This window comes from Balaenoptera musculus, chromosome 10 (assembly GCF_009873245.2).
Source record: "Balaenoptera musculus isolate JJ_BM4_2016_0621 chromosome 10, mBalMus1.pri.v3, whole genome shotgun sequence".
Classification (NCBI taxonomy): domain Eukaryota; kingdom Metazoa; phylum Chordata; class Mammalia; order Artiodactyla; family Balaenopteridae; genus Balaenoptera; species Balaenoptera musculus.
The window spans coordinates 100,921,350-100,936,971 of NC_045794.1; the positions used below are offsets into that span (position 1 = coordinate 100,921,350).

Genomic DNA, 15,622 nt, shown 5'->3' on the forward strand with positions numbered 1-15,622 from the left:
ACTGGAGATTGCCAACTTTCTATTTTTCCACGTTGGGACCTTTAGAAAAATAACTAATTATAATTCCCTTTTCTGAAAGGATAGTTTTGAACAACAACAAAAAATAGGAAGTCAATCTCAAGATAAAGTCCATCTCTTCATGCTGATCAAACGTGGCATTTTGAATAAGGTCATGTCATCCTCATATTTGTCATTTCACCCGAACACTACCTGCAGCCCTGGTCATGGCTGGGCCCTCACCGAGGTGGGTCCTCCTTGTGGCATTTTCTCCTCTCTGGACCACTGTTTTCCTGACCCCGTTGGACCGGGTGGGTCTCCTGATGGTCGCCTGACTCTGCTGGGTTCCTCTAACCTGGCAGCCCTCAGAAACCCACCCAGCGTACTGGGTCAGTCAGGGCGAAGAGCTGAACCATGAAGAGGGTCCCCAGGGGTGGCCTGCAGAAGGCCTGCTACAGGCCAGGGGGGCTCCACTTGAGGGGGAGGGGAGGGCAGGGCCACCTCAAGTGAAGCAGAGGCACGGAACCTTGTGGAACGTTCTAGAAGGAGAGTCATCCTCACTTCCAGGGGCAGGCTGCACCGTGGACCTTTTGCTGATTGCAGGGTGGTCACCATCAGTAATTACCATTGAAATCCTGCACCCGGGCTTCCCTGGTGGCACAGTGGTTAAGAATCCGCCTGCCAATGCAGGGGACACGGGTTCGAGCGTGGGTCCAGGAAGATCCCACATGCCGTGGTGCAACTAAGCCCGTGCGCCACAACTACTGAAGCCTGTGCGCCTAGAGCCCGTTCTCTGCAACAAGAGAAGCCACCACAATAAGAAGCCCGCACACCGCAAAGAAGAGTAGCCCCCGCTCACCGCAACTAGAGAGATCCCGCGTGCAACAATGAAGACCCAACGCAGCCAAAAATAAATAAATAAAATAAATAAATTTATTTTAAAAAATAAATAAATTAAATAAATAAATTTATTTTTAAAAAGAAAGAAACAAAGAAAGAAATCCTGCACCCAGTCTCAGAGCTGGGAGGCCCGGGGTGGTCACTGAGGGCTGAGGCCCAGAGAGGGACAACTCTTGCCCCAAGGTCACACAGCAGGGTTACACTGGAAAAACCATTGCTCTCTTAGGTGACGTGAATTTGTATTCTTTTTTCCAGTTTTCCTTTTCCCTTTTATCCCTCTGTCAAGAACAAATAGCAAGCTTTCGTGTTTCCAGATGGTTGTGTGTTTGAAACTAGATGGTCTGAATTAATTTCTGACCAGTGCTGCCCAGCGTATGAGTGCTCGGCTGCTTGCTTTTACCCGCTGTGGTGTCCTGGACTTGCTGCCCCAAACAGGATGTGACTTGATAGCTGGGACAGGCCCTGGGCTGGGCGCTGAGGGCAGTGAGGACCCACGTCCTTGTTCTCTGAATACTCACAGCCTCGTGGGGTTCCAATGCAGGGATGTGGAGCTTGTTACCAAAGGCCAGAAGACCCACGCACTGCTGGAGCGGCGTGTCCTAGCCCGGGATCCACCCCAGAAAGCTTCCTGGAGGGGGTGGTAGCTGGGCTGAGCCTCGGCCGCGGTACATGCTCGATAACCAATAACGTTAGCTGCTATTGTTATTCACGGTAGGAGTAGGGGAGGAGGGGCTGGGAAGGCAACGTGGGTGGGAAGAACATCCCTTTCAGAGGGAACAGCTTGAGAGAAGAGGCAGGCAGTTCTCTCTGGCGGGAGAAGGGGGGAGGCGGTGTTGGGGAAAGGGTGGGAGGTGAGGTGGGAGAGAGAAGCAGGAGACCACCTGCTTAAGAAGGGGGAATGGGAGCTGTGTGTTTGAGGAGCCACTCTGGCAGCTGCACTGCCAGGCAGCAGCAGTGAAGCGGGGACTGTCCAGATGAGGGAAGGTTGTGGCCCTGGGGAGGGGAGGATGGGCTGATGACAGGGCCTGGGAGGAAGGATGGCCGGGACCTGTATCTCTAGTGTCCCTGGTGGCCTTGCTCGTAACTGGGGTGGACAGATGTGGAGGGCATGCCCCAGGCCAGCCCTGGGTCTTGGGCTGAGCCCCGGCGTGACTGGGCTGACAGCAGTGACCACCCAAGGGTTGTACAAGACACCCTGTGCTGCCGTGATGGGGGGCCTGATGGAGGGAGGCTGCAGGGCTGGGGGTCCGGTTTCCTGGTGGTGACCACTTAGTACAGGAGTTCTGCTTCATACCAGGGATGTGTCCAGGACTGTCGGCCCTACAGTGGAGGATGCCATCTTCCAAGCCACAGTGAAGAGCCAGGTGAGCCTGGTGGGGAGTTGGAGCCCCTTCCACACCCCACACCTGGGTCCAGGTGGTCGCGACAGTGCCAGCAAACCAGCAGTGAAAACTACTCAGTGGCCTCTAGGTGCAAGTAGCAGTCTAACCTTGCAGGTGCCATGGGTTCAGAGCCGCTGCCCCAGCAGAGCTCAGAGCTCAGTTCCCCAGAGCCTGACTCCTGGGGATTGTTCAGCAAAAGCAAGAGACAGGGGCTCACAGTGATTCCCCACGCCTGGAGCTGTGATGTTCCTGCTGTGACAGATCCCCTGCCAGGTAGAACTAAGATATCTCTACGTAAAAAACACGCCCACAAACACTCATGGGCTCCTGGTGCTAGAATAACCTTTTCATCCTCCCTGGAGGGCCAATTGGCAATATATTCAAGAGCCTTTAAAAAGCAAATCCTCTGTGAAGTGACAATTCTTCTCCTAGGAGTACCTAAATTATTAGAATTTAGAACTTGGTGGATAAACAACAAGGTCCTACTGTATAACACAGAGAACTATGTTAAATATCCTATGATAAATCATAATGGAAAAGAATATAAAAAAGGAGTATAGATAGATAGCTGAATCACCTTGCTGTACAGCAGTAATTAACACAGCATTAAATCAACTGTACTTCAATTTTTTAAAAAATAAAGTAAAAAAAAGAAAACACAGCTTAGGCTCAAAAAAATAAAGGAATTTAGAACTTGGGAATTATTAAAGATGTGCAGGGAAGACGTTCATCACAGCACATTTGTAAATCACCTAGACAGCCAAACAGTGAACTGGGTACAGAAGTTACATACAGGGGACGTCTGAACAACGGACCATTCTGCAAACATTAAAAAAGTGGGCTATAGAAACATATTTAAAGACAAAGTGAATTGTTCAGTGTGTATTAGCTGAAGTGCAAATTATAAAACATGATATATCACCACAATGATTTTAGGTATGTATTATGAATAGAGAAGAAAGACTGGTCAAATATACACTCGAACGTCAACTGTGGTTTCTCGGAGGTGGGATTCTATGTATTTGTTATTTCCTCATGGGTGCTTTTCTGTGTTTGTTGATGACAATAAATGTTTATTATATTTACAATCAAGACAAAGAGACTTGTGTGTATGTGTGTGTATGTGTGTGTTTCAATGGCCCAGAAAGAAAACACCAAGTTCAGATAAAGATCCACAGTGACTCACTACTTTCCCAAAGCAGGTTTCTCTCTCCCAGCTTGGAAATTATTACGGAAAATGCTGGATGTGTAAGGCTGGGCTTGGCCCCTGCTTCCCTAGAACAGAGCTCCCCAGAAGGGCTGTCCTGACCACCTGGGCAGGGTCACCCACCAGGAGCTTGTGACATGTGCAGGCTTTGTCCCACCCAGACATCTTAGAACCAGAATCTGGGAGAGATCTTTTTCCCCCCAAGAAATGTCTTTTTTGTGTGTGTGTAGTAAAATATACATAAAATTTACCATTTACCATTTCAGTGTCTTTAAGTATTCACATCTGTTGTGCAACCATCACTACTGTCCATCTCCAGAACTTCTCGTCATCCCAAACAGAAACTCTCTACCTATTAAATAATAACTCGCCATTCTTCCCTCCCCACCAGCCCCTGGTAACCACAGTTCTACTTTCTGTCTCTAGGAATTTGACTGCTCTAGGTGCCTCGTATAGTGGGATCATACAGTATTTACACTTTTGTGTCTGGCTTATTTCACTTAGGCTATGTTCTCAAGCTTCATCCATGTTGCAGCATGTGTCAGAAGTTCATTCCTTTTTAAGGCTGAATAATATTCCATTGCATGTACAGACAACATTTGGTTTATCCATTCATTAGTTGGTGGACATTTTGGTTGTTTCCACCTTTTGTCTATTGTGAATAATGCTACTGTGAACATGGATGTGTACTATCTGCTAGAGTCCCTGCTTTCGCTTCTTTGGGGTATATACCTAGGAGTGGAAGTGTTGGGTCATATGGCAATTCTATGTTTAATTTTTTGAGGAACTGCCATACGGTTTTCCACAGCAGCTGCACCATTTCACATTCCCACTAGCAATGCACAAGGGTCCCATTTTCTTTACATCCTCGCCAATGCCTGTTATTATTATTATTTTAATAATAGCTATCTTAATATATGTGAGGTGGTATTTCATTGTGGTTTTGATTTGCATTTCCCTAATGATTAGTGATGCTGAGCATCTTTGCATGTGTTTATTGGCCATTTGTGTATCACCTTTGCAGAAATGTCTATTTAAGTCCTTTGCCTGCTTTTAAATCAGGTTTGTTGTTGTTGAGTTGTAGGAGCTCTTTATATATTTTAGATATGGGCGATCATTTTTTGCATATACAGTATTCTTGGGTCATATCACTTGTCAAAACATTAGTTTATTATTTTTTAAATTTGGAAAACACGTAAAGAAAAAAGAGGGATACAAGAAGCGGTAGTGATTATATTCTTTGACTCGGCAATTCCACATCTAGGGATTTGTCATCAGGAATTTTTGTGAACATGCACAAAGATTTAGCTACAAGGATGTTCATCATAAAAGAAGGAGGAAGCAAGGATTAATGTCTAATCATGGTATATAGGTTAAATAAAACATGGGTCAGCCTACACAATGCTCTGAGATTACAAGTAACATTGGAGATGAACACTCCATGATGTGGGGACATTTATAATTAGCTATGCATGAAAGGAGAAAGTTGCAAAACAATATTTACAGTGAGATCCCAATTTTGTTTCAAGCATATGTGTAATTCTGTAAAGAGGCAGGAAAAATGCCAGTATGTTAATACTGGTGATCTCGTGTGGTGGAATCTCAGGTTATTTTTATTTTCTTCATTGTATTTTTTCAAATTTCCAAATTTCTGCAATAAACGTATGGCTTTACAGTGAAAGAAAAAGTCAGTTATTTTTAAGGCATCCACAAGTGTATGCATGTACAGTGTTACCCCGATTATGTGAAAATCTATATATTTACAAGAAAAAAAAAGGACTCGAGACCAGAGTCCCACGCGGAACCCTCAGCCGCCCTGGTAGGCGCTGTGAGATTCTGAGATTTCTCATTTTTATTTGTATTCTCCTAGGTTTTCCGAATTCCCTACTGTCCGGTTGTTTTGTTATCTGCTTAGGGAAGGGGGAAAAAGGGAAAATTGTTACTCTTTTAAAAATGAAATTCTAAAGTAAATGAAAATCTGAATTAGATGAAACTTAGCTCAAATATCTCGGATACGCGACCAAAAGCCGGGCCAAAGACAGTAGGCGGGACGCGTAAACTGAGCCACAAGCGCCGCAGCAGAAAGGAGGCCCCGCCCGGGCCCCGCCCCCGGCCGCGCGAGGCCCCGCCCACGCCTCGGCCGCCTGACTGCGACGTTAAGTCCGCACCGCCGGCTGCCCCCGGTGCTCGGCGACCACCGCGCAGAAGCCACGCCCCCAGCAGCGTGGAGACCACGCCCCCAGATCCCGCCCCGCCCCCTCGGCCGCGCCGCTGCGTTGGTTCATAACGCCAGCGGGCTGCGCCCTAGCCCGGGCTTCCGGAGTCGGCCGCGCAGAGACCCCGCCCCCGGGGACGTAAGGCCACGCCCCTCCCGCCACGCTGCGTCCGCGCCGCCCGTTGCGCATGTTCTGGCTTCCGGAGCGGGACGGAAGGGCGGGCGGCCGGCAAGGCCAAGGCCGGCAAGGCCAGGGCCGCCAGGCCCCGCCGTGGAAGGGCGCGGTTCCCCGAGGAACCCCCGCGCGCACTTCCTTCTGTCCATCTCTTTCCTGCCCCCGCCTGCCCCCAGGTGCGCGGGTCGCGGAGGCCGTAGTGGATGCCGCACAGCGGGGGGCAGAGATCAAAGCCGGAGGGGGGCCGACGGGGCCCCTGGGACGCGCGCAGCGGGTGGATCAAAGCGCGCCGGCCCCGACTGGCCCTTCCGAGCGGCTGCCCGGGACGAAGCGCGATTAGGCAGGACGCAGACTACGGTGTCTGCAGTGAGCAGGCCAGGCCCAGCAAGGCGACTTACTCCTGCCCCCTCCGGGCTCTGCTCCGCGTCAGGGGTTGTAGCGCCCTCCCTCATGCTGGCCGTGACTTGGGCCTAAGCTGTGTCAGCCGAGGCTGAGTTTGCAGTGCCACTGCAAAGATGGAAGGCCCAGCGGTCATAATAGCAGCTGCCAGTTACTGAAAACCAGTGCCAGGCAGGCCTGAGCCCTTTGCCTTTGTAGCATCTCATTACTCCTCATAGCAGCTCCATTAAGTGCTAGTAAGCAGTCACCTTTCACAGATGAGGGGCTGAGATCAGAGAGGAGGCTTGTCTAAGGCCTCGCAGCAGAAGGGGCACAGCCTGCATTGGGGCCCAGATCCCCGATTGTGGAACTCAGACTTCCACGCGTTGTGCTAACCTGACTCCTGTGATAGTTTCCTCACAGTGGGCACAGCTGGCTGCCAGCTCCTTAGCTCACTGCTGCCTCATCCCCAACAGGAAGACCCTCCACCCAGAGCTAAGCCCCTCTACCCACTCTGAAGGTGCCCAGCACCCACGAGCTTTGCCCCAGGAGCCCGGAGGTTCCGTCCAAGTTAACACCCACCTGTTACACGGGGTCTCTTTGCCTCAGGTATTGGGAAGGACACGCTCTGTCCAGCAGCTGAGAAGAGGGTGTGAAAAATCAGGTGGTTCCAGGATGGTCGGTTTGTTGGACCAGGTCAGCCATGCCAGGGGCACAAGTTCAGGAGGTGTGAGTGAGGGCACCCCAGGATATTCACACACACATACAGACTCAGTGTTGAAGAAACCAAACCCCCAGCTACACCAAGGCTGCCTGCCTCTCCCATCTCCACCCACCGGGTTCCTGGGAGACACCGAGGGGGCATTTTGTTTTCCACGTGGCCTTCTGGGTTGGTATACGAAGGCCACGTGATGCTGGACATTGGCAGCAGATAGGACACGAGGCCCCAGCCCGGGCCAGCTCAAAGCCCAGCACAACGCGCCTGCAGCAGTCCAGATTTTCCAGCCTCCAAATGTACCTCAGAGAGGAAGCTGCACATTTGATTTTTTTTTTTTTTTGGCTCCATATTAAAGAACAAAGCATGGGAACTGGACAGGCCCCTCTGTAAACAGAAAACACATGTTTTCTGAGAGAATGGTCTCTTCCTTTCCTGGTTTCTTCACCCGTGGACAAAGGCCTTCTTAGGCCCCCTTGCTTCAAGAGCAGGGAGGCCTCAGTCCCAGGGCTGACAGGAGGTGATTATTTTTTGCCCCAACTCAGGGCACAGCACCCACATTCTTAAAAGGGGGCAGGAACGGGGTGTTAATGGATCCACTCAGCAATGGGGTCGGCCTAGGGTGTGGTCCCAGGAAGGAAGCCCCTCAGGAACCTGAACAGGATTTGGGTGGGGGGAGGAGGAGTCTGGACCGTTTGTATCTTCCAAGTACTTGAGAATCATCTTGGGCTCTTCAGATGAACATGCGTTTCTTGGGGCCTACTAGCCACACACGGGGGCAGAGACCTCTCTAACTCAGAAGAGAGGCTGGGGCCTGATGTCTGCAAAGAGTAGGCACACTGAGACTGAGTACGACCTGCTGTGTGACCTCAAACAAGTTTCTTAACCTCTCTGAGCCTTAGTTTTCTCATCTGTAAAATAGGGATAATATTTGGTTATTGAGGATTCAATAAGATAATGAGTATAGCCCTGTCAGACACAAAACCAATTAAGTGAAAGAACTCAAACTATGTCTCAGTTTTGATGGTGAGCTGTTTCCACAACCCCCAGAGTGGCCTGAGAACCCTCTGCAAATACCCAGAATTCCCATACTTCACAGAGCACCTCCACATCCTCCGGGCACTGGATGAGCGCCAGGGCTCAGCTACCCCCAGACTAGCTGCGACACCTCTTTGGAAGCAGGCATCTCAGGAACGGATCATTCTTTTGAATCACCCCAGCAGCCTGATATTTGTCCTCAGGGGAGATTTGATTTGGGGAAATAACCAGATGTCCTTTGGGCCAAGTTGGCTGAGAAGATGTACGGAAGCCAAGCCAGGGCCCCCTGTCCAGTGCCAGAATGTGCCACGACTGCAAAGTCAGGAGACCTGTGGCTCCCAGCTCCAAAGGCAGTTTGGAAGGAGAATCTGGACCCATCGTCTGGACTCGCCGCTGCTGGTGTTGGTGGGTGTGAGAGTGCCAACGTGCGGGTGTATGAAAATGGAGATAGTCACACACAGCCAGGCTCGGTGGACGAACCAAACCAAAGCCAGACTAATTAACACGAGGCTGCCTTTCATCTCTCAGCTCACAATTTGATTTTCATGGAAATCTTTGTGGGAAAATTCCAAGCGTTTCTGACACAGGCAAATGCGTGAGAGTGAGGCAGGAAGTGGTCCTGGAAGAGTACAGGGCTCAGAGATTGGTGTTTCCTCCCAGCTCTGTACTTAACCAGCTCCATGGCCTCTGGCTGATCATTTCATCTCTCCAGTCCTCAGTTTTCCCATCTGAACAATGGGGATAGTGATGCCTATCCTTAATATGAGAAGTAAATGGGGGGAAAATGGATATGAATGTGCCTAAAAGTCCTGACCTTGTGTGGCAAGGGCCTTAAAAACATGGACACCATTTGACCTAACAACACTCCTGCTTCTGGGAATTTATCTTCAGGAAAGCAGCATAGCCACACATGTAACAGTCACTATAAAGATGTTCCAGCGGCATTTTTTTTTTTTTTTTTTGCCGCACTGCTCGGCTTGAGGGATCTTAGTTCCCCGACCAGGGATCGAACCCATGCCCCCTGCAGTGGAAGCTCGGAGTCCTAATCACTGGACCACCAGGGAATTCCCCCAGCAGCATTATTTATAGTAGCAAAAGCTTTAAAGAAACAACATGTCCAACAATAGTGGCAAAAATTATAGGATGGACTACGGCACAGCTCTCGGGAGTGCTGCAGGCAAGAAATACACAGGCCGTGCCCACATGATGGGTACTTAACCTGTGCCAGTGACATTGTTAAAAAAAAAATTAGCATTCACAAGGTCTATTCACAATAGCCAAAACATCAGAAACAACTCTATTGTCCACCCACAGCCAAACAGGTAAACAAGCTGTGATAGGCGTACAATGGGATAATATAAAACAATAAACAGGAGTGAGCTGTTGATGGACATATTGATAGACATAGACGAATGTCACCTATGCTGGGTGAGTCCACATTCTGTGATCCCATTTATGTTAAATAAAGGTAAAACATCTATAGTGGTAGGATTCAGAAGATTGCCTGCCAGGGGACATTTTGTGGTGATGGTATTTTCTTTCTTGATTGTACTGGTGGTCCCAGGGCTGAATACATTTGTCAAAACTCATTGAACAGTAAAGTGAAAGGGATCTTATTGCATGGAAATTATACCTCAATAAAGTTGATTTTTAAAATTAATGGTATTTAGATTTTATTTTTCAAATCCTGAAAAGAATGAAATTTAATGACATTAAATGCTCAAAACATATTAAACAAAAAGATTCAGAAATAACCTATAGTGTGATCACACTATATGTACACAGAGTACATATACATATATGGTTTGGAAATATACCAGAATGACTTTCAACAAAATGTACCTGGTAATTATCTTATGGGTAATTTTTGGTTTCTTTTTTGTTCTTTTCTATATTTCCAAATTTTCTATAACAAACACTTTCCTTTTTATAAACAAATTGAATCAAAACAAACAGATCTCCTTTCCTCTCTTCCAGCTGTAGCAGGCCAGGGACGCGGGCCTGGGCTCTGGGACAGAACAACGACGATGCCCGGGTCCAGCGAAAGGGAACTGCCTGGAAGGCAGTAGCGGATGATGGGCGTGTGAGGGTGGAGCTCCCTGCCCCGGTCCTTTGGCCCAGTTTCTGTGCTGGGTTATTGTTGAGGGCTGCCATGCCCACTGGGCACTACGGATGCAGGGAGAAGTGGGGTCCCTGGGCTTGCTTGGGTGGCTGGGAAGCCAGACCCTCCTGTTTGGAGTGACAGGACCCTGTGGCTCCAAGGTCCCCTCCTGGACATGCCAGTGTCCCCTGCTGGCGAGGGTGGGCGGGGTTCTGGTCTCTGCCCCGGTGCCACTTTCCCTGCTGCACAAGGCCCTCCTCGGTGAGACCTGCAGGGACTGATAGGGGCAAGAGCGTGGCACACCCGGTGCCAGTGACTGAGCTGTAGCACGTCTCCTGTCCCTGCGGCCCTAGGAGGTTGGGGCTATTGTTTATCACTACCACTCCCTCCAAACTGGGGGAAACTGAGCGGAGAAATGACTTGCCCAGAGTCACCTGGCCGGCAGCCCTGGGCAGCTCAGACTTGACCTCACCCCTGGATTCTCACTGTCTTGAAACTTCAGTTCCCAGGAGCTTCTGGGCCCCAAATAGCTCATTAATGCAGCATGGGTTTGGGGGTCAGGGGCTGTGTTTTTCCTGTGCCTGTTGTCTGCTCCGGGTTATTGTACAATTTATAATCTACCGCTCATTCGGTGGACCCGTCAGCTGGGCTTAGCAGTTAAACATGAGTTTCTCTGAGAACAGGGCTCTGCCTGTGTTTAGAGCTGCTGGGGACCCCCTCCCCCATCAGGCCCCTTCCCTCCAACCAGCTGGCCTCACGAAGGTGCCCAGGAGACCTGATTGATTGGGTTTCTTTCCCCTCCCTGACTGAGCAGATTCTACAACAGACTGTGGAAATTAAAAATAAGAACCCGAAACTGTTAAAAATATATTTTTTAAACTAAGTCACAAATGGGAAAGATGAGGCAGCAGCAGGTTAAGGACATTTTGTGATGCAGGGTTGTTATCACCTGGCGCTTTTGTAACTGTAAATGTCACAATTTATGGTCCTTGGGAGCAGGTGGCAGCGGAGACTGGGTTTATACCCGTGTGTGAAGCTGCTCTGAACTGTGGTCAGCCTGGATTTAGTTCACAATGTAGGGGCCATTCGTTCTGCTCGGATTCTCCTGCAGGGCCTCACCAGGGTTCCCATTTAAAAATGTCCATGGGGTAAAAGAAAAAGTTTTTTAAATGAAATGTATTTGTATGCCTCTTTATATAAAGAAATAAACTGTAATGTGAGTGGCCAAAGGTGGCTTTGGATTAAGAGGGACATGCTTACTTTCTCTTTCTCTCTCTCTAACTCTCTCTCTCTCTCTCTCTCTCTATATATATATATATATATCTCCAAACTTTCTATAACATTGTGTAGTCTGTATTACTTTTATAACGAGAAGGGACAAAATACACTCTTATTAAAAGTAGTCAAACTTCACCTAAGCCTTCATGTCAAATAATATAACATGACAATCCACAGTATTTTTATTAAGTATCTGGTATGTGCCAGATATTCTGCCAAATTCTCCCACCATCCTGGCTCCTTAGAACACCCCACAGGTGGGAGCTGTCACCCCGTGCACACTCGAGCCGAGACCCTGAGTTGGTACCCAGTGCCCACGTGGCAGAGAGGGAGGCTGAACGTGGATGATTCCAACTCTCAGAGCTGTACTATTTCCATAACAACTTCCTGCCCCTTCAAGGTGAACATGTTTCCTAAATACATTGATCTTTTATTCAAATATTTTATCTTGTTTAGATAGAATCTGAAATTATTTCTGTAAACAGACTTTAGTAAAAGAAATATAAAAATCATGGGGTTTTTTTGTTTTTTTTTTTTAAATTTATGACCCTGTTAACAACAGCCAAAGTAGGCAACAGCACAGGACCCAGGGCAAAATGAAAAGGCAGGGCCCCTTGTTCAAAAAGGATTAAGAATTTTTTTAAAAAACAAGATCCTACTGTATAGCACAGAGAACTATATTCAATATTCTATGATAAACCATAATGGAGAAGAATATTTTAAAAAATGAATGTATATATATAACTGAATCACTTTGCTGTATAGCAGAAATTAACATAACATTGTAAATTGTTGAAAATAAAAAATATATTGATAAATAAAAATATTGATTAACAAAAAAAGAACTTTAAGACAGAGACAGCAGAGCATAGAGCATGGGGTGACTGCACAGGCTACGTGCCCATGAAGCCAGGCCGAACAAGGTCTTGGCAGTTTTTGATGGAGCTAGGGTGACATCCCCTTTGGGGACAAACTGAGCACCAGTGACCACACATCAGAAAGCAAATGGGTGGGTTCAAGCTTCAGGAAGACGTGCAGTTCTGGATGCATTTTTCGGTCCTGGAAATACAAAGTGATTGCAGCTCACGAATGGAGTCCCCCAATGAGGATGCCGTGGGAGAGAACAGGCAGCTTCCCTCCCGCGGAAAGGGCCCGGCCTCTGAGCAAGGGGCTTTCGTGTCAACGAGGGGGACCTACTGCAGGAGGCGCCCTGGCACTGAGCCCTGATGGATCTTCGGTGCTTTGCTGGAGTGTGCATGGCTGACCAGCCTAGGTTTGGGGGATAAATGCTTGTCCCTGTGAAAATACCCCTTCTGGGAAAGGATCTTGGACTTCATTGGCAGGTGGATTTTTCCCCAGATGAGGCAAACTGGGGGCCCCGGGGATGAACTGGCAGCCTAGGTACATAAGCTGACAGAGATCTGCGGCTCTGAACACCCGCTCCGCACGCCGCCCCAGGATGACCTGCCCACCTCTGCCCCTTCTGTGGTCTCAGCCCCATGGTAAGTTCTGAAGTTTCCAGGTGGATGAGCAGCATCCATCAGGTGCCCCCAGGCGCAGCCTCTTCTGTGAACTACACGTGGGCATCCAGGACCAACTCCAGAAAGAATCACATCAGAGAAATCATTGGAAGGGCAAATATCCACTGAGGGGAGAAGCTCTCCGGCACCTGGAGGGACAAGAGACAACATATTCCCCCCCCATTCCAACCCCCAACCTGTCTCCATGGCCTCCTTGCTCATTTTTCTTTAAACAAAAAAACAAACAACCCCATTCTCCCAGCCTTTCACAGAGCTCTGGCATAGCAGGCCTGGGACTGTTTTCTCCGTAAACATGTCTTGCAGGGAAGGACGGACAGACAAACTGATGAACAGGGCAGGGCAGGAGTATCCCAAGGCCGAGTGACAGCTGATGCTTTGTGCCCCTCGGCTCCTGTTCCAGTGCTCAGACGGCCCTTGAAGGGACTGGGCTAGGCCACTGAGAAGGTTCCCAGGCCCGGGGACACTCAGCTTCCCCCTCCAGCCCAGACACGTTCCCGGGACCCTGCCAAGCAGAGCCAAAAGGGCAAAGAATGGTGCCAGCAGCTGGGGAGCTCCCGAGAAGAGGAGGCCTGAGCTTCCAGGTTACTGTGAGTCCTCCCACCTCACACATAGAACAACTGCCTAGAGGGCAAGGACTGGGTCCTGCGTTTATGGCACCTGCGGGCTGGGGGCAGGTGGGCCCGGGGCCCTCCACCCTGTACGGAGCCCAGGTCCTCTCCTGGACACGGTGGAGGCGGGGGGCGGTCCCAGCTGTCCCTCTGCTCCCAGGACAGAAGCACAGGGGAGCTGCTTGCAGCAGCTGACCCAAGCTGGTTTGCTGGGAGGACAAGACAAGAGGGAGCCCCTCGGAGCCCAGGCCTGCTGCAGCTGCACTGGGGTCAACCACCTTTCAGGAAGCATCTTGTGCCCACCTCACTCCCCCCCCCGACCCCCAAAATTTGCCCAAGACGCTTTGGAGTGGGTTATAAAACAGGCAGGTGCTGAGGAAGGTGCCTCAGCCATGGGACCAGAGAAGGGGCTCCATCCTGAGCTGCGGGTGGTGTTTACCACTTAAGAAAAAACATCCAAAAAAAGCTTCGGGTGGAGGAATTTCAAGTCGTGGAGATTTCTCAGTAGCCGGGCCTCTCCCCATCGTATTTCTTTCTTTTCTCCCCTCTCCCGGCCTGCTTTCCCTCTTTGTTGCCAAGCTCAGACGACACTGCAGAAACCCAGCCCAGCGCCCGCGAAGCCCGGAAACTTCCAGCTCCGCGACTGTGCGGAAAGTTGGGGTCGCGGGACCGGGGTGACAGCGGCGCCGCGGGGCCGCGTGCAGCGTGACCCGGGCCGGCGGCCTCTCGCGGCCTCGCTCTGCGCGGCCGCGCCGGGACCTCGGACAGTCCGCCGGCCGGACGTGAACTTGACTCCGGCGGGACCGCGGGGCACTCCGGGATGACCTGGTAAGCGGCGCCCGCTCTCCCGCCCTAGCCCTCGGCGCCCCCCGCGGCCGGCGGGGTCCGGGGCCGGGGGCCGGGCCCGGGCTCGGGCCGGGAGGGGGCGCCCCGGGGGGCGAGCGCGGGGGGCGCCGCCGCCGCCGCCGCCGCCGTGACCGTGGCCGCCATGGAGCGCACGGCTCAGCCCGCAGCCCTCCGCCCAGCGAAGCCGCCCGCCCCGGCCTCCTCCCGAACAAAGACTCGGGAAGTTCGGAAGGGAATCTTTCGCGACATTTTCGTCCCCGGGCCGCTGGGTCTGGGCGGCGGCCATCAGGGCTCTTAAAGGGGAAAGAAGCTCGCTCTGGTTTTCTCTCCCCTTCGGCCTTGCGCGGCCCCCACCCGCTTTGGCTGGAGGGAAGAAGGAGGGGGCACCGGTGCCACTCCGGCTTTCAGGTGTTAAAGCCCCAGGCCCAGGCCTGCCAGGGGCTGCACGCGGATCAGGGCCTGTGGGGTGAGCGACCCCCACAGCTCAGGGGAGGCAGCCCTGGCCCACCTGCGCAGTTGCCCCCCCCCGCCGCTGCAGTGCGACCGGGTCCCGGGGGGCTCCAGGCGGCTACAGCTCCTGATCCTCCCCCCCTGCCTGAGCGGCTTCCCTGTGGCCATCCGGGGGGGCCTTCCCCAGGGGGACCTTCCCCAGGGGTACCCCTAGCCACCACCTCCTCTCTGCTCTGCCCAGGGCAGCTGTGCCAAGGCAGCCTCGGTGCCACGCTGCTATGGCAGCTTCAGGGACACAGCATGGCAGCTGTGGTCAGGGCCTGGGGAGGAGGGGGCGCCTGGGCCCTTTGGGGCCTTGTCCCTGGGGAGCAGGGCTGGGGACACTGGCGCCTCCACTTGCCTCTGCCCACAGGCCCGGGACCCCATCCGGCCAGTTTCTCTGCACCCTCCTCCTCCCTTTGCCTGAGACAAGGCCGCCTGTGAGTGGCCTGATCCCTGGGGGGTGCCTACGGGGTAGGCGGTGGCAGGGCCTCGGAGGCTCCCTTGAGTTTGACTGCCCCCCCCCAGTCCGTCCCAGCCCTGGTCCCCCCAGACACAGCAGGGAATGCTTGGCTGGGCCTGCTCTCAGTCACGGACAGGTTCCCAATCTTCCAGAGGCCATCGCTAACCTCACCTCCATCCCTAGGGCACCTGGACCCCAAAGTCCCCTTCAGCGAAAGGCTACAGGGGGGCCATGGATGGAGAAGGCCTGGGCCAGCCGGAGGCTGGACAGGTCACTGCCCTCTGTACCC

The 15,622-nt window shown here is 51.6% G+C and overlaps 1 protein-coding gene across 1 annotated transcript; it reads right to left on the reverse strand.

Moving 5' to 3' along the window:
- Positions 1–12,216: 12,216 nt before the first annotated feature.
- PANO1 (proapoptotic nucleolar protein 1) lies at positions 12,217–14,999 on the reverse strand. Its single transcript, XM_036867489.1, has 4 exons — positions 14,890–14,999; positions 13,975–14,744; positions 12,859–13,055; positions 12,217–12,445 (listed from the first exon to the last, which is right to left on the reverse strand). The coding sequence occupies exons 1-4, from the start codon at positions 14,997–14,999 to the stop codon at positions 12,332–12,334; spliced, it is 1,191 nt and encodes a 396-aa protein (XP_036723384.1). The 3' UTR covers positions 12,217–12,331.
- Between the last annotated feature and the right edge of the window lie 623 nt (positions 15,000–15,622).

Excerpts from the sequence above, each read along its gene's own strand:
- PANO1 (XM_036867489.1), bottom strand. The coding sequence starts at position 14,999 with ATGGCCACAGGGAAGCCGCTCAGGCAGGGGGGGAGGATCAGGAGCTGT. Across the intron at positions 13,056-13,974 it reads TGGATGTTTTTTCTTAAGTG|GTGCCGGAGAGCTTCTCCCC; the intron begins GTAAACACCACC and ends TTGTCCCTCCAG. Across the intron at positions 12,446-12,858 it reads AGACCACAGAAGGGGCAGAG|GACCGAAAAATGCATCCAGA; the intron begins GTGGGCAGGTCA and ends TTGTATTTCCAG.